The sequence below is a fragment of the Polyodon spathula genome, chromosome 3, assembly GCF_017654505.1.
Source record: "Polyodon spathula isolate WHYD16114869_AA chromosome 3, ASM1765450v1, whole genome shotgun sequence".
Classification (NCBI taxonomy): Eukaryota; Metazoa; Chordata; class Actinopteri; order Acipenseriformes; family Polyodontidae; genus Polyodon; species Polyodon spathula.
Genome location: NC_054536.1, coordinates 51672102 through 51691756, shown reverse-complemented (window position 1 = coordinate 51691756; position 19655 = coordinate 51672102). Strand labels below are relative to the sequence as shown.

Here is a 19655-nt window from a genome sequence, read left to right as displayed (position 1 = left end):
AAGAAAGTTATGCAGCACCCAATGCCCCTGTGTGAAAAAGTAAATCGCCTCCTTAGACTCAGTAACTGGTTACACCACCTTTAGCAGCAATAACTGCAACCAAATGCTTCTGTAGTTATTGATCAGTCTCTCAGCACCGTGGAGGAATTTTGGCCCACTCCTTCATGCAGAACTGCCTCAACATTTGTGGGTTTGAGCATAAACTGCTCGTTTCAGGTCCTGCCATAACATTTAAATGGGATTTAGGTCTTGACTTTGACTAGGCCATTAAAAAATGTAAATTTCTTGTTCTTCAACCACTCTGATGTAGACTTGCTTGTGTGTTTTGGATCATTGTCTTGCTGCATGACCCAGATGCGCTTCAGCTTCAGCTCACGGACGGACGGCCCGACATTCTCCTACAGAATTCTCTGATACAGAGCAGAATTCATGGTTCCTTCAATGATGGCAAGTCGTCCAGGTCCTGATGCAGCAAAGCATCCCCAAATCATGACACTACCACCACCATGCTTGACCGTTGGTATGAGATTCTTACTGTGGAATGCAGCGTTTGGTTTTCGGGGCCCATGTTGGCCAAAAAAGTTCCATGTTGACTCATCTGTCCTCAACTCTTGAGGAACACCCATTGCTTTCTGGCAAACTTGAGACGAGCATTCATGTTCTTCTTAGTCAGCAGTGGTTTCTGCCTTGCTACTCTGCCATGAATCCCATTTTTGCCCAGTGTCTTTCTGATGGTAGAGTCATGAATACTGACCTTAGCCGAGGCGTGAGAGGCCTGCAGATCCTTGGATGTTGTTCTAGGGTTCTTTGTGACTTCCTGGACAATTTTATGCCTTGCTCTTGGAAAGATTTTGACAGGACGGCCACTCCTGGGAAGATTTACTACTGTCCAAAACTTAGCCATTACAAAGCCATTTCTAAGGCTCTGGGGCTCCACCAAACCAGTCAGGGCCATACAGTTGTATGCAAAAGTTTGGGCACTCCTGGAAAAAATGTATGTTACAATGAATCTTTCAGTGAACAGAAGTTGACCTGACCTCTACATAGTACAAAGTTAAACATGACACCTCTCTGCAAATTTTAATACAGGACTACCATTTATTTGCATTTACTACAGATTCAAAATAATAAACAAAAGTGAACAGGGCACATGGAAAAGTTTGGGCACCCTGTCACTTAGTACTTGGTAACACCTCCTTTGGCAGATACCTTCCACACCTTTCCTGTAGCCAGCTAAGAGTCTTTCTATTCTTGCCTTTGGAATTTTTACCCACTCTTCCTTGCAGAACTCCTCCAGCTCAGAAAGATTCTTCGGTTTCCTTCCATGCACTGCACATTTGAGACCTCCCCACAGATTTTCAATAAAATATGTTGATCAAAAAAAAAAAAAAAAAAAAAAAAAAAAAAAAAAGAGTTAAAAACTGATTAACACTAGCCCAACAGTATTAGAGCATCCAGATTGCCGTAATGAACTGGGTTAGTTTAACCCAGCTGTTGAAAAAAGTGGATGACGGTATCCCAGAAACCACTGTAACATATATACATTCTTTCTTTTTTCCCCCATGGTAAATGTTGTTTATTTTCATTTAACACTGGAGCAGAACGGAGGAGATACGAGAAAGTGCCTACTAATTCATAAGGGAGAAAAAAAAAAAGCCCAGGCCATAGTAAACAAATTAGATGGGCATTTAGACAAAGGGAAAGGGAAAACCTGGTGCAGATAAGACGTTCTTTAATTTAATTAAAAGTAGAAATAAAGACCTTTAACTTGCTAATACGTGAGGTGATCTAAGAATTTAAAGTGTTTTGGACACTGTGACGGAAACATGAGTTCTGGTGATGAATCTTCCTCTCTACCTGTGAGGGTGCTAAAGAACGAGAGGAGAAGTATCTGGAACGGCTGGCCTGACAGTTAGTTTCTGGGTCAGGGAAGTGGGTCAACCTGGAAAGAAGCGCGACTCTGTTGTAAGACCGTATTGATTTGAAAGGTAAACGAGAGTCAGCTGCAACCGTTTACCTAGATATCATGCGGGATTACATACAGGGGCCAGGGTAACACTGATCTTTTCCTTCATTTGGGTAACGTGAGGAGAGAAGGACTGAGAGAGGAGCTCTCAGAGCGTATTACGTGTCATGTGTTGTCCTTGTTTGTTTATAATTGCCTGTCTTTTTCGCACCACTAGACAGTTAACGCAAACCTCCGGAGCTGTCGCCACGTAAAGCACTATCCGGAGCACGACTGCACAGAGCACCTGCACGTTTGAATATCACCCAGGACTGGTGACTGTGCCTTTGTTTGTGTGTGAGACTGTACTGTGTTCTTCACCATCCCCGCGCTTTACACATTGTTGTGTACTGCCGGGGATTTATTGTTTGACGGTCGCCAGACCTGGAAACAGCACAAATAAACACTTGTTCACTGAATCACTGTTGTCTGTTCATCACTCCTGCATCACATCACCGCTACACCTGTTCCCCTTACCAACCACTTTGCCACAGACACATAAAGTACACATATGTGTACTACAGACATTCGCATATCTGACTGCCAATGGAATATGACAAGAATAAATCCTCCTGTATTTTAATTCAGGTTTGTCTTTTCTTTATTCTACTACCGCAAAGCACTAGGGGATACAGTGTAATCAAGCTCGAACACGGTTCACCTCCAAGATTGCAGTTAAACCAGTTTATGTAACCCAGTTATGCCGACAACCATGTTTGAGACTACCTCCCGAGTAGGTTTCAAACTCGGTTGTTGAACCGTGTTTAGTGTGGATGCAAATAGATTTAAGCACTTTTAAAACAGGTTTGAACCCTTAACTCCGTTCTAAAATGCTAATGTGGACTAGGCTTAAAAGACTTCTTAAAATAGCATACAGGCAAGGATTACTGTACTATACCGGAACGGTATGGTAATGTTTATTGACTTGTATATTATTTTTATTATTAAGTTTTATTATTTCTACAATTTATTATTACTGTACGGTTTATTTTACCAATTACAGTACAGTATTATTCAGTACATTAATTACATATTTTTTGTTATTTTTTCTAATTCATTTAGCTGACTATCTTTATCCAACGCAACGTAGAATTACTGTATTAAATAATTAAAATACAGAATGTTACATATTGTTTAGTAATGTACAGTACTAGTTACATTGTTTCTTCTGTAATAAACCTTTGAGAGAAATGGTAGTTCCTCGTACAAGTTAGAAAGACTTCTCTGAAACTACCATGAGTGTCTCTATACAGCTCCAAGAGTTTTGCTGTTTTCACCATGTTGTAGCAGCAAAACTAAATCACCTAGAATTACGATCTGTACCAGTACCAAAAGTCTGAAACTTTCTTGCATCAAATGTGGGGGGAAAAAAAAAAAAAAAACATAAATACCTGTTTTACACAATGAGATATAAATTATCAAACTAAGATAAAATTATTATTCTCCTCCTTCTTCCTCTTTCTTTAAAAAAAAAAAAAAGTGTGTGTAGCGACTATTCAAACAGAAAAGCTAAATAACTGGACATCTACCAATCATGTGATTCCACCTGTTGGTCAACGTCAAAATAAACCAGGGAACGCAAGCAGTTTGATATCCACACCATTTATATTAAACAATCTATGTTTTAAAACAGCACATATCGCAGAAACAAAATAACAAAAAAATATTACCATGGTTTGAACTTGCAACATGAAGTGCTTGAAGAGGCCTTAGCCCGCTGCGCCACCTGGCAGTTGTTGAAATGCGTTATTTTTTTAAGCTTACATCCATGTCTGATCAGCTTTTGCTAAAAACACAAGTTTCTGCTCTATTCTAGAAATGCTCTATTTACGGTTTAAAAATTTCTGGTTTCCTGTTTGGTAGAATGTGCTCGGAGCAGATTGTTCCCCCAAGAACTGATCTAGGATCAGTGAGAGAAACAAAAAACGAAAAATACCTTGTCATTAAGTCCTGATAGCGGAAAAGCAAACTGTACCTAACCCTAACCTTAGTCATAACCTTGTACTACTATATTCTGAAAATTGTTTTCTGTGGCTCTCTCACTGATCCTTGGTCAGGGGGGGGGGGGGGGGGGGGGGGGGGGGGGGGGGGGAATCTTGCCTCGTTTAACACTAGAACTGCCGGGTTTATGCCAGCAGTAGTCATTTTGACAGATACATTTTAAACAGCTTTGATATAAAAATGAAACGGAAACTATCAGATACAACTTAAAATATTTATTTATGAACATCATATCTAACATTTGCATAGCAGAAACATTGTATTTAAATGTATTTTCGAAATTCACGCATATAATGCATGACGTAAAAAAATTTAAAACTATAATAAAATACATTTCAAAAGAAGATTGTGTAAACTGAGATATGTACATACAAAATTATAAAAATGAATTATTTACAAAAATAACATAAAAGGCTTTTTATCACATTAGCCTACTGCACGACTTCAAAAAACAAAAACTAATAAAATAAACATTTCAAAAGAAAATATTGTTTAACCAGCTGTAAACTGGTTATAAGTAGGCCTACATACAGAACTGTAAAATCAAAATCATTACTATTATAAAAAAAGAAAATAACTTAGTTCACAGTTTGTAACGGAATGGGCATTCAAGGAATCATAGCTCAAAATTGCCTCCACATTAGCACAATCCACACAGATGTAATGCTTATCATGTGCATTTACCACATACTGCTCTTTCACACTGGGTACAGATAGCTGTTATTTGTTATTGTTTTCTGTTGCATGTGTCATTTGATGTGCACTGTATCCAGGTTGAGCTGCATTTCTCTGCCGCTTTGCAGCTTTCTGATTGAAATGTTTCTGCCAAAGCTCCGTAGCTAGCATCATAAGATGATATTTTCCCCTGTGTTTTTTTCTTCAACTGTTTTGCTAATTACAGTGAAATAAAACTTGTCATTGGTAACATTCATCCCTTTACCTAAGCACGGTTACACCAGCCTAAGTAACACATTGCCACCCAGTCTGAATGTTGGGGTCCTCAGAGGGGAGGCATGAGAGGCTTGGTAAGTTTTTATCTTTTATTTCTTTTTTTCATATCTATGTAACGTAACCTTCATAACCATAACATGTCAACTTGGTCCTTCGTCTCAATTTGACAAAAGTTGTTTAATATATTCAAACTGTACAGAAAAGGCAAAATATTATTTGTGTATTTTGGTCTAACATTACAGTGAGATGGGGCCTTTTCTGTAACTGTCATTTTTTGGTGGGAAATTTGTCAACTTGGTCACAGTTTATCATACAAATCTGTGTGACCAAGTTGACATGGCTTGACAAGGGCTGCAAACTATTTTTTAGTGTTATTATTAGTAGTGGAACTAGTATTATTATTTAGGGTGGCATGGTGGCGTGTTGGTTAGTGCTGCTGCCTCACAGCGGCAGAGTCCTATGTTCGAATCTAGCCTAGGGGACTGTCTGTGTGGAGTTTGCATGTTCTCCCTGTGTTTGTGTGTTTTCTCCCCCAGTCCAAGGTTGACTGGTCACTCTAAATTGCACTCTGTGTGAGTGTGGTGCCCTGTGATGGACTTGTGTCCTGCCTAGGGTGTAGTTGTGCTTTGTGCCCTTTGGGCATGGTTAAGGAGTCCCAGGTGGCATGGGTGGAACTGTTAAAAGAACTGCAGCCAGGCTTGTTAATCAGGGAGAAGATATTTTGCCACCAATAGAGTTTTGTGAGAACATTGGCACCCATCTGAAGTCTGTAGTCTTACATTTCATTGAAGAAAAAATAGCAGGAATCTTTGAACTTCCTGAGCTGGAAGCAATAGTTGGAACAATGAAGATGCACCAGGTTGTATGCTCTCAAGGAACCTCTGGGCCTACCACAGCACACAGAATCTTGGCTTGCATTTCCAGGGAGCACAGTACAAGTGTTTCAATCCCCAGGTGTATTATGCCACAAAAAGTTCAGAATTGAAGGCTCTCAAAGTTCAAGGAAAAGGAAAAAAGAAAATCTACACAAAATAGTGTTCAAGTGGTTGAAACGAGAAGACGGAAAAAAAGAAAAAGAGCAAGAAAATGATGCTCTAGCAGGAGTGATTTCTTCCAGTAGTACACAGTTAGCTTTGGCTTTTGGGGACTGGTTGTAGTCGTGTACAAAAGTTCCTGGTAGGTAGTGAAAATAAACGAAGTCACCAATCAGAATGATGTTATGGTACAGTTCTTACACCCATCAGGCCCCTCAACAAAGTTTCACGAACTAACAAAATGAAGAAAAGTGCTACTGCCCAGTGTCTAATGTGTTGGCTAAGCCACATAACACAAGTGTACCTTCATACACCAGTGCTACATTAATAATTTACACAGTAACCCAAGAAGTTATGGACTATATTGAAAATCTTCATGTTAAACATCTGAAAAATCCCATGTTCGTGTCTGGTTTAAAAAAAAAAAAAAAAAAAAAAAGGGGGGGGGGGGTATGGCGGGGAGAACCAAAACTGTATATATAAAAAAAAAAAAAAATGAACTGACACTATGAATTGTTGTTAACTTCTTTTTTGCATTGTGTAATTACTGTTAAGTTTTGTTTTTGACAAAATATCAATATGCATTAGACTTTTATATTTTTCTTGAAATATTGCACTTGTTTGCACTGTTACATTTAAAAATATTATATTTGATAAATACTTTTTTTTAATTATATATTGTTTATTTAAAAATCATTAAACACTTTCAAAGAATACTAGTCACTAGTCAAGTCTTATTGTCAACTTGGTCACAGTATTGTCACAATATTAAATTGCAACTGCTCAACATTTTTTTAAATTGTTCTATGTTATGCTTATCCACTGTACTAAAGATCATCAGTAGCATAGTTTTAAAAAAAATATCTTATTTGTAAAATCAAACAAGAAATACCAATGTATTATACTTGTCTCCATTTAATTGTGTACATTTCTAGGCAGAAAATAGAAAAAAAAATTAAAAATTTGCATCACTAACAAGATCAGTCTACCATTTTAAAAGTGTTTGTGATATTTTCACAAACAATATAAAATGGTTTGAATATATATATATATATATATATATATATATATATATATATATATATATATATATATATATATATATATATATATATATATATATATCTATTTTTTTATTTAAATGTTTTTGCGTGACCAAGTTGACATTTCTTGAGGGACCACAACGTTTATCGTGTTGCCATAGCAACACAAATTTGGTGGTAGCTTGGCAACTTCAGTTCCATGTACTCTAGGGGTAGCAAAACATTTTGGGATGGAACATTTGACACTGCATTGAATTTTTTTTTTTTTTTTTTAATTTTACCTGAGACAAGTAGCAGTGGTGATGAGTAACCCTGTAGTAACAATGAAATTTCAATGATCACACCTAAGCCTGTTTGTGACAGTCAGCATTATTTTACAGACGTTGTGTCAGGAAATAACACTTACTACCCAGGAACAAAAAAAAATAAAATTTGTTACACGGTGTAATTAATCACGATTAATCACATGATTTTCTGTAGTTAATCACGATTGATCGTAATTTTTGAATGTGCTCAAATTTGGCCCTAAATAAAAAATTTTCCATTTAAAAAGCAATGTGTTATGTTAAAGGCATACTGTGTTTTATTGTGAGGGAAAGAAACACAAAATAATCTGTGTCAGAAAGTTTTAAAGCATTTATTTTAGAACCAAAGTTCACTGTAATTTACAGCATTTCATGCCCCCAATGTTAATAGGCCTACTTCCTTCCTACTTCATGTGAGCGTGTTGTCGGCTACAGTTTAAATCCTCAACATATATATTTATATTTACACACAAAGGGGGGATTTATTCTCTCTCTCTCTGTCATTAATTGGCCTGCAAGTTGCAGCTATCCACTTCGCTACTGCGTTTGTTAGCTTGCTGCTCGTTGACTTGTCCGTTTGCCTCCTGCGCACGAACTCTAAAAGAGTAGGCTGCTGCTGCCCTGCATTGCTAGCCCTCTCACTACTACTGCCAGCGTCAGCTCTGTGTTTTGCTTGTAAATGATACTTCAAGCTCGATGTACTTCGGTGATACACAAATTCACCCTTACTGAAGCTGCAAATAACTTTGCTTTTATCCAAAGACCCATCCGTGAGGGTTTTGTAATAAAACTGGCCGTTTAAAAGCTCTTTAGCAGCTTTCTCCACCATTCAAGATTGTTTGGCCAGCAAAATTAAATTCAAACAGTCGATTGAAAAACAAGCGCGAGAGCGTGGAGTTGTGTTTTAACTATGGATGATTCTAAGGCTCAAAAAAATGTGTTAATTGTGGCAAAAAAATTAACACCGTTTAGCATTTGAAATTAATCGCACACGTTAACTCTGACAGCCCTAAAAAAAAAACATTCAAATACATGTTTACTTAATGAAATGTGTCTGCTAAAATAGTATCTAGTTTACAGTAACTAGTTATAACATCTACAATTTCACTGCATCAACGTGAACAACAACAAAACCTTCAAAAAATGAGTTACAATATTTATCGTTCTTATATGACCCTCCAATTTTAAGATATCAGTAATTGGAAAGGATTTCTAACTGCAGTACACTTTAACAATAGGCATTTACTAACGCTCAGGTTTTAAAATGTAGCTATGGTTCATTAACATCACACAGTGGAATGATCAGTGTCATGTAGTAATTGTAGGCCAGTACTGCATGTGTGAAAACTTTAACAATAATGCTGAAACTACAACACTTTAAATTTAAAACTGGTTAATAGACTGGCAAGCACTGGCAAAAATCAGCTTTTTTATACGGTGCAAAACTAATTTATTTTAGCATACTGTTTATGGACTTTGCGATACCTGCACTGTGGATATAGTAGTATCTACACGTATCGACAATAACAATCCAAAGCAAGTTTGCACCATTATTACAATTTTTGGCATAAACAATTTTGGCTGCTACTTAATTAACCCCTTGTAGAAATAATAAATAACACAAAACTGCTTAACCTCAAAAAGAACCGTCCTACAGGTGCCAGAGGTAGCTGATGCTGTTTACACAGCCTCAGGAGTTTCTCATCACATCTTAAACTTCAGATTTTCCAAATCCATTGATGGAAACATCCGGTCTACTTTAAAAAATTAAGCAAATTAGCATCATCGCTCACTGCCATTCTTATATTCACTTTGACATCTGTCTCATTCTTTCCCTTGTCCACAAGCGCTTCTTTAACCTGTGCTGCATACCACCAGTCTGTCAGAGGGTGGAATCGCACACAGCATGCTACACTTCGATTGATGGAAATACTACTGGAGATCCAATCCAAACTGCCAATAAAGCCAAAATAAATTCCACTCCAAAATGTCTTGTTACAAAATATGTCAAAGGAAACATTAAAGGAAGGGTGGTGTTTCTTATGCGTTTCACTAAAAACCGGATATTAGGGCATCCGGTTTTGTTAATTCCTGTCACCCGGACACAACTGCATTCCTGGACTGTCCAGGTCAAACCCGAATAGGTGGCAACCCTAGTCACAGCTGAGCTAAACATTTAAAAATGGTCTCAAACAAACCGTAGTAAACTCAGCATATAAAAGTGTATTACACACACCTTTACAGCACAAATTTATAATAAAAATAATATGCACAGAACAAAAGACAGTTGAACAGAACTAACTTGCACTTACTATTCGGAGTCTGAGCTCCCCCTCTCCTGCTTTAGCACAGCCGGACTCAGAGACGCTGGAAGGCAGATGGGCCTGCTTTGTCCTGCCGTGGAGACTTCAGCCATCGGCAGGGTATTGTGCACAACATTCATTAAGTGTTTCTCTTGCGCCCCACTTTCAAATTAAACTAGTAACTGTCACCGTATACCTATAGCAAACGCTTACCTGCACCTTAACCCATTAATTTCAAAGTAGGCGCTTTGAATGGCAGGAGCTGTAGCTGTCAGAACAGGGTGAAACTACAGTACTAACAGACCACTGGTATGACTCCCAGCTATTCAGAGCAGAACGGAGATGGGACAGACAACAAGAACAAAAACTACACAAACTAGAGAAGATTTCTAAATGATTATTTTTGGTAAGAAGATAAAATATAGCAAGTGGTTTTACATTTATATATGTATATACATTTATTTCAGTCAAACAAATTTTTTTGGGAATTCTAAAACTTTGGAATACCTCCATTGGCGGCAGCACAGGGGGGAAATCCCCCAGCACACAAAAATGAAATTCAAGCCTGCAATCTAGATTTAAGTATAAACAGAGATGCAAGCTAAATGTAGCTGTGCATTTGTGACTACCAAAGTAGAACCATTATTTTACCTTGTCATATCAGTGACACTGTTGTACTTTACCTGCACTCCAGTGGTACCTATATAGTATTTTCCGATGGCAATATTATTAGTACAGAAAGTAGAAACTATCTCTGCATGGAGTCCTGTTACTAATGGAATTATTTTAATCATACTGTGTGTGTGTGTGTCTGTGTGTGTGTGTGTATGTATATATATATGTATATATATATATATATATATATATATATATATATATATATATATATATATATATACACATATATACACACACACACACACAGTACTGTGGAAAAGTTTTAGGCAGGTGTGAAAAAATGCTGTAACGTAAGAATGCTTTCAAAAATAAACATGTTAATAGTTTATATTTATCAATTAACAAAATGCAAAGCAAGTGAACAGAAGGAAAATCTACATCAAATCAATATTTGGTATGACCACCCTTTGCCTTCAAAACAGCATCAATTCTCAGCAGGTAGGTTAGCCCAAACATCTTGGAGAACTAACCACAGTTCTTCTGTGGATTTAGGCAGCCTCGGTTGCTTCTCTCTCTTCATGTAATCCCAGACAGACTCGATGATGTTGAGATCAGGGCTCTGTGGGGGCTATACCATCACTTCCAGGACTCTTGTTCTTCTTTACGCTGAAAATAGTTAATGACTTTTGCTGTATGTTTGGGGTCGTTGTCATGCTGCAGAATAAATTTGGGGCCAATCAGATGCCTCCCTGATGGTACTGCATGATGGATAAGTACCTGCCTGTACTTCTCAGCATTGAGGAGACCATTAATTCTGACCAAATCCCCAACTCCATTTTCAGAAATGCAGCCCCAACCGTACAAGGAACCTCCACCATGCTTTACTGTTGCCTGCAGACACTCATTCGTGTACTGCTCTCCAGCCCTTCGACTAACAAACACCTGCTGCCATTTTTCTGCACCCCAGTTCCTGTGTTTTCGTGCATTGTTTCGATTGGCATTGTTTCCATGTCGGAGGTATGGCTTTTAGGCCACAAGTCTTCCATGAAGGCCACTTCTGACCAGACTTCTCCGGACAGTAGATGGGTGTACCAGGGTCCCACTGTTTTCTGCCAATTCTGAGCTAACGGCATTGCTGGACATCTTACAATTGCAAAGGGAAGTAAGCATGATGTGTCTCATCTGCTGCAGTAAGTTTCCTTGGCCGACCACTGCGTCTACATTCCTCAACATTGCCCGTTTCTTTGTGCTTCTTCAAAAGAGCTTGGACAGCACATCTGGAAACCCCTGTCTGCCTTAATTTCTGCCTGGGAGAGACCTTGCTGATGTAGAATAACTACCTTGTGTCTTGTTGCTGTGCTCAGTCTTGCCATGGTGTATGACTTTTGACAGTAAACTGTCTTCAGCAACCTCACCTTGTTAGCTGAGTTTGGCTGTTCCTCACCCAGTTTTATTCCTCCTACACAGCTGTTTCTGTTTCAGTTAATGATTGTGTTTCAACCTACATACTGAATTGATGATCATTAGCACCTGTTTGGTATAATTGTTTAATCATACACCTGACTGCCTACAAAATCCCTGACTTTGTGCAAGTGTACCTAGAAGAATTGATGCTGTTTTGAAGGCAAAGGGTCAAACAATCAGGCAGTAGTCCTGACTAGTTGTTTGATTGTAAATGTTGTATTTAAAATCATGCTTACCAAAACTGTGGTCTGTGATTGACTTTCTGGCTGTTGTTGTAATAACAAAGTTTTCTTCTGGAGCTATACCAAATACCTACAGTGGGGTGAAAAAAAAAAAAAAAAAAAGCATTGGACGTATGTATATTAGTATCCTCTGCTGGTGGCACATTACATATCCTAGGTGACAGAGAAATTGTGGAAGCGATCATCCTTATGTCACACTTAATTACACATATCTAGATAACTGCTAATCTAACTGAAAACATAATCTGGGAATTGTACTACAGCAGTGGTCCTCATAGCCAAGCCATCATGCCCGCGGTAGCTGTTCTTAAATTATGGGTCGTGAACAAATTTCTGGCAGGTCATAGCAAGGGAAAATAAATAAAGATTTAAATACGTTTTCCAACAAAGGTGCCACAGCAGTCTGTTGACAGTGCTGCTCTCTTATGCTGTGCTTGTACGTACTCGACATTTATTTATTTTTTTTCTCTGAATGGCTTTTGCGATACGATCAACCAAATGAAGATCTGCATTGAATTTGTGGTAGCCCAATCATAAGTTAGCTGGGTGGGACATAAACCTTGTCCGATTCAGGTGCAGGTACCGACTGCAAGTTTAACCAATAGGAGGGTCAAATATCTGCCAAGTTTGTAGCAGCTGTCCAATCATAAGCAAGCAGAGACCGATCATAGTATTCTGCATGAAAATTGAAGGTGAGCGAGTACCCAATGGGAAAGTAAAAGATCTGACAGCTGTCCAATCATTCGTGAGCAGAGGCGGGTGTTAATATTCCGGGTAAGTACTGAATTTCGACGACTGTTATTGAGAAAAATAATACATTTCAGTATTCAGAATTTAATTTCCGATCTCTATTTTTTTTTTATTAAACCAGACAAGGGGAACACCATAGTAGATTTAGTTACGAATCCACTTTGTCTGAATAATTGTACTGCAGATGAGCGATCTTTAAAACAAAGTAGTGTTGACATTTGTCAAATTGAAACAAAACGAGACCCTATCTGCACCTTTATTCACAGTTATCTGTGTAAACATGCTATTTACAAATATTTGCATTGCGTATTTTACATAAATTTAAAGAATAAGCGCAGCACACACAATTACTGCCTGATGCATGGCTTTATCAGAGTGAGCCAAGAATAACCCAAAAAAACTCTTAAAGGAAATTATAATATATTTATATATATATATATATATATATATATATATATATATATATATATATATATATATATATATATATATATATATGTTATATGTCGCGAGAAGGCAGTGTTTAATATAAGAACCTATGCAATAGTCAGCGTGCCCGCAAACAGCCAAGTATGCTCAATTTATGCCCGAGCCCAAATTATTTTGAGGACCACTGTACTACAGGTTGGTCCAACCGCAATTAGGGTTGCAACCAGGCCCCATAATTCAATACAGACAGGATTTTGAAGTTGCCTTTAAACTGAAGGAAATCAACATGTGAATTGAGAGTTAAACCTTTGCTAAATTGATGTTGATTAATTGATTAATTAACTCGAGGCAGCATGACAATACAATAGCTTTTAACTAAAAATTAATAAATAAGTACCATCATCAATATTTATTTATTTTATTAACAGTTCTAAAAATAGATATTTAAGTTTCTTTATAGTTTCTAATGGTATATCGCCTTCTCCAGCTCCAATCATTAATACTGACCAGATGTTCAATATTCTTGACACCAGTGTGAACACCTGATCAGTGTTATTCCCCTCTCACATTTGTGTATATATATATATATATATATATATATATATATATATATATATATATATATATACATACACACACACACACACACACACACACACACATAACAAGATATAAATATCAACCTTTAAATATTAAAAACAGAAACACTAAATTTACTAAGTAAAAAAGCATCTGAATAAACCTACATACACATTTATTCAAGATTTTTTTTTTTATTATTATTATTTTGTAAGATTTGTATTATCACGATGATGTGGATAATTAACAAGCAGTATAAATTAAGCAAGTTCACATGTTTATTTCTTTCAGTTTAAGAGCAATTGAAAATCCCTTTCCCCGAATTATGGCGGTAGGTGCAACACTAGCTAGCAATGACATTTGTAGGCATGTATAGTTGTATTGAGGACCGCTGATAATCCAGTTGTGAAGAACATTTCTATAACACTCGTTTTTACAACATTCTACCGATGGCATCAGTCCATCGCAAGGTTGCCACATGGCCCTATAATTACGGGACACGGACAGTTTTTTTTTTTTTTTTTTTGTAAATGTATTATGGCATTTAAGAAATAAATGCGAAACAATTATTTTTTTTTTTTTTTTTTTTTTTTTTATTGGTTTATTTCTAGAGACTATTTGAACTTTCATCTATTTTGTGTTTGTCAGTAAAAGCAAATTTCACCTGGATTTCTGCTGTTATAAGGAAGTCATATTAAAAGCACCAGTATGTTGACATAAACCTAAGAAGCTGTAACTACTGTTGCAAATGGGGGATTTTTGAGATTAGTATCTGGCAACCCCGGCAGGGACCGTAAAACTACTAACGTGGTTACGACAGTGATGTAGCACTGCAATGTTCTAACTTAAAACTGTTTGTTGTCATGAAAAGCAAAGCCGAACATGACCATGCATAATATTAATTTAAAAAAAAAATTAAAAACGAGATAATATTCCTTCACACAAAATTATACTGTTTGAGATGATACAAAAAATATAACTGAAAACAGTTTCCGGTTTACCTGGCATACTATTTTCCTGAACTCCAGGAAGGAGATACCTCCACTCTCCACTTTCTTCTCGTTACTATCAGCATTATTGCGTTCCAGGCGGCAGTCAAACACAAAAACTGTTCGCCTGAGAAGCGAAGGGCCGGCCCCGTCTGTGGATACCACAGGGATGGGAGAAGGCTTATTCATGCTGTTTTTGCTGCTATGCTTCCCGCTGCCCGCCTCCATGTTTGTACCGAGTACGGGGCAGAAGCAAATATCTGTGCTCAATTTGCTGTTATCGACCGCAGCAAATAATAAGGTTAATCAAGAGCACCGCTGTTGAATGTTTCAGTTAAAAAAACACACTTGAACTCAGCGCCGCGAAATTCCAAAACAAAGCGATTCTCGTGTAGCCCCGGAACTGATTCGTATAGTTCAAGTTGCGTCACATTTCAGCATCATTACAATTGAAACACGTGTTTATCGAAAATATGCAAATCTTAAGACGAGTCTCTGGTTGTGTTCTTCACCGTAGACTTTGACCAGCCTTCGCAGATTCCGCGCAAAAAGCGTCGCTGCGTAACCTCATGCGGAAAAGACGTCACGTCACGCAGCCTTAGACATCAGCGGCTGCACAGATCGCGCAGATTCTAAGAGGTGCTGCGTTGGAGCAGCAGCGGCTGCAAAACAAGAGAAGTGCTGACAGACAGAGAGGGCTATAGGCAAGGATATGCCATCACACAACCACCATTACAAACGACTGAGGCCTTTTCTTTAAGCCAAAGGTTCCAGTAGCACTAGTAATACAGACGTAGATATGTTCATGTAATTAAGTCATATTTAACGGGGCTGTTGTGCCTAGCTTATATTGAATAAAATACATTTCTATTTCATTTGAAATATTTTATATATATATATATATATATATATATATATATATATATATATATATATATATATATATATATATATATATGTAATAACACCTGGTCCTATAATTACAGGACACAAATCAACTGATTTTAAAATCAACATGTAAAGTGAGTGTGACTACAGAATGTTTTACATTTACATCAATTACATATGCATTAGATCTATAAATGTATTATGGCTTTTTAAGAAATAAAGGCAAAACAAACAAGACAAATCAATTTTTTATTGGCTTGTTTCTTGTTTAACTTTGAACTATTTTTGTGTTTCTGTCAGTAAAAGCAAATTTCACCTGAATTTCTGCTTTTGTTATAAGAAAATCATATTAAAAGCACCAGTATGTTGACATAGAATCTAAGCACCCGCAGATCATCACCAATCCTCCACCACATTTCACAGTGGATGCGAGACACTGTGGCTTGTAGGCCTCTCCAGGTCTCCGTCTAACCATTAGACGACCAGGTGTTGGGCAAAGCTGAAAATTGGACTCATCTGGGGGTGCTTCAGCAAGGCTGGAATCAGGCAGATTTGTCTTTGTGAAGGATGCATGAATCAAGCCAAGTACAAGGTTGTCCTGGAAGAAAACTTGCTTCCTTCTGCTCTGACAATGTTCCCCAACTCTGAGGATGGGTTTTTCCAGCAGACAATGCTCCATGCCACACAGCCAGGTCAATCAAGGTGTGGATGGAGGACCACCAGATCAAGACCCTGTCATGGCCAGCCCAATCTCCAGACCTGAACCCCATTGAAAACCTCTGGAATGTGATCAAGAGGAAGACGGATGGTCACAAGCCATCAAACAAAGCCGAGCTGCTTGAATTTTTGCGCCAGGAGTGGCATAAAGTCACCCAACATCAATGTGAAAGACTGGTGGAGAGCATGCCAAGACACATGAAAGCTGTGCTTGAAAATCAGGGTTATTCCACCAAATATAGATTTCTGAACTCTTCCTAAGTTAAAACATTAGTATTGTGTTGTTTAAAAATGAATATGAACTTATTTTATTTGCATTATTTGAGGTCTGACAGCACTGCATCTTTTTTGTTATTTTGATCAGTTGTCATTTTCTGCAAATAAATGACAATATTTTTATTTGGAATTTGGGAGAAATGTTGTCAGTAGTTTATAGAATAAAACAAAAATGTTCATTTTACCCAAACACATACCTATAAATAGTAAAACCAGAGAAACTGATAATTTTGCAGTGGTCTCTTAATTTTTTCCAAAGCTATATATATATATATATATATATATATATATATATATATATATATATATATATATATATATATAACATTCTCAGTTCCTGCAGACAGGCGTGTCACACTGGGCAAGGCAATGCACACACAGGCGGAGGCGAAACTGGGACCTCTTGCACTCCCACATAGCATCGATACCGCTGTACAAAAGAGCCGGCTCCTTTGCAAGTAGCGTGTATCAGGCTTATATCTTTGTATGTGATTACGCCACCTACCAGCCCTGCTGCTTCCTTCCCCTGTGGATGCTACACTCTCCCCTGTCAGCCTCAAGTCCGCCCCGGAATTGCTCACCAGGCTACAGTCCGACTAGTGCGTTCCGGGGTACCTGCATAACACCAATGTAATGATGTCAAGGAGACAAAACAGAGCTTCTCGAAGTACAACACTTGGCTTTATTTCGCACACAAAACACTGACCAAAATAACAAGTTTAAACAACTTCCAGATTCTTGTAACAGTTCCTTCTTCTCCAGGCTAACCCCAAGGTCCTGCTTACAGCCCCTTTTATAGGGGAACTAGAGGGAGGAAGTGCCAACCTCAGCCAATCCGCACATGGCTGGAAATGACAGTTGGTGAGGAAAAGTAGAGGCAGATGGTGATGGGAAATTCCCCAGCCCAGAGATTCTGGAAAGTCAATGCCTGGCAGCTGTGGGGAAACTCTCCAGCTCAGGGATCCTGGAAAGTCCCTGCTAGGAGAAATGGGCAGCACCAGCTGTCACACAGCCCCCGTTCTAGTACTTGCTGTAGCGAGAGACTTCTCAATCTAGAAAACTGCGGGTTCTGGTTCTCACTCTCTGTGGCCTTGGTGCAACAGCTCCTTGCAGGGTAGCCTTTGGACTGGGAAAGTCCGCAGGTGGGGTGGCTCCAGGAGGCAGGCCACAGGGTTGACCATCAGGTGCGTCCAGGGTTCCCTGCACATCGCTGGCCGGTCCATGGTAGGGACCAAGCTGGTCGCGATGGAGCACCACCCTCTCCTCTCCCAGAGGCTCCAACTACCGAAGGAGCCCATTCCAGATGCTGTCCAGTTTTGGGCAACGGCCCCAGCTACGTTGGGGCTGGAATACCAAAACCAGGTCCCCTGCCCGAAATGGCCTCCCTTTCACCCGAGTGTCATAGTTCCGTTTCTGGCGGCAGCCTGCTGCCTTGAGTTGCACTTGGGCAAAGTTGTGGGTAGTGTCCAGCTGGTCCTGGAGCCTCTGGGCATACTCAGTCCAGGGGATAGTAACTCTCTGTCAGGTAGCCAGCCGAACTCCAACGTGGCTGGGGTCCTGAGCTCCCTACCCATCATCAGCAGGGCCAGGGTGCAGTTGGTGGATTCCTGCACTGCGGACCGGCATACCAGGATGACCAGGTGCAGCTGCGAGTCCCAATCCAGCTGGTGCATGGTGGTGGTACTGGCTAACTAGGATGCCAACGTCCGGTTAAACTGCTCCACCAATCCATTGCTTTGAGGTTGTAGTGGAGTGGTCCGAGTTTTGTGGATCCCCAGCCGAAGGCACATCTCTGCCATGACCTGGGGCTCGAAGTTCCGCCCCTGGTCCGAGTGGATCTCCAGGACTCCGAACCAACATACAAACCCCTCCAGCAGTGCATCTGCTACTGTCACTGCCTCATGGTTTGGCAGGGCGTACAACTCGGGCCGCGAAGTAGTCCATGGTGACCAATACGAAGAGACTTCCTCTCTCGGAACTGGGAAAGGGGCCCAGGATGTCGACCCCAACCCGCTCTATAGGGCTGCCAGTGAGAAACTGCTGGAAGGGAGCATGGGACTGATCCACTTATCCCTTCTTAGCAGTGCAGCTGTCACAACGGCGGCAGTAGTCCTCCACATCGCGGCAGCATCGCCCCCAGTAAAAGCCCTGTTGGAGTCGCTGCAATGTTTTGTTGACTAGAAAGTGTCCTGTACCAGGGGTGCCATGGTGCGCCTGCAGCATGGTGATCTGAAGGCCCCGGGTCACGATCACCTGCCAGTGAGACCACTGTCCCGTCGGAGCCTTCCATAGGCGCTGCAGCACTCCGTCTCGGACCGTGATGCGGGGCCACTGCGACCAGAGCCCCTTGGTGGCCATGGAATGCAAGGCAATGGCTTCCCAAGGAGGGTGCCGCCGTTGTTCGACCCACTGCAACACAGGGATGTTGTCGGGATCCTGTTCCTGGAGCTGCTGCCATTATGTTGCCTCGGTGATGGTTAACTGCCTGCAGGTAGGTCCCAAGCCACCGCCAGATGAGCCAGGAAACAACAGGACAGCAGCTCCTGTTCCGGTCCTCCTTCCTATGGCAGTGCTGGCAGCCTTCCTCCGCACAGGGTGGTCGCGACAGGGAATCCGCATTTGTTTGGTGGATCCCAGCACTGTGCTGCACCGTGAAGTCAAAGGGCTGCAGATTTTCAATCCACCGAGCAACCTTGCCCTCCGGCTCCTAGAATGTTAGTAACAATTGCAGTGCAGCATGGTCTGTGCAGATGGTGAATGGAAGGACACAGAGGTAATGGCAGAACTTGTGTCCCCCCGCCACCATAGCTAGCAACTCCTGCTGGGTGACACAGTATCGCCTCATGGCTTTGGACAAGCCCCGACTATAGTAGGCTAAGACCTGCTCTCCATCTGGCCCCTGCTGGCACAGGACCGCCCCAATCGTCAAGTTGCTGGTGTCCGTATCCACCAGATCATGCGGGGAGAGCATGGGAGTACTGGTCAGGGTGTCCTGCAGCCGCCTGAATGCATCCTGAAAGTCAGGGCTCCAGCAGAAGGCCAATTCAGGGGAGCTGCAATG

At 40.0% G+C, this 19655-nt stretch overlaps 1 protein-coding gene across 1 annotated transcript in view; it reads right to left on the bottom strand.

Moving 5' to 3' along the window:
* Positions 1-15442, bottom strand: part of smchd1 (structural maintenance of chromosomes flexible hinge domain containing 1) — an 86545-nt gene extending 71103 nt beyond the window's left edge. Inside the window, exons 1-2 of the mRNA XM_041245386.1 lie at positions 14726-15442; positions 11961-12036 (exon numbers count right to left, since the gene is read on the bottom strand). Coding sequence (XP_041101320.1) covers positions 11961-12036; positions 14726-14941 — 292 coding nt within the window. The 5' untranslated portion in view covers positions 14942-15442. The remainder of the gene's footprint in view (positions 1-11960; positions 12037-14725) is intronic.
* Positions 15443-19655: the final 4213 nt, after the last annotated feature.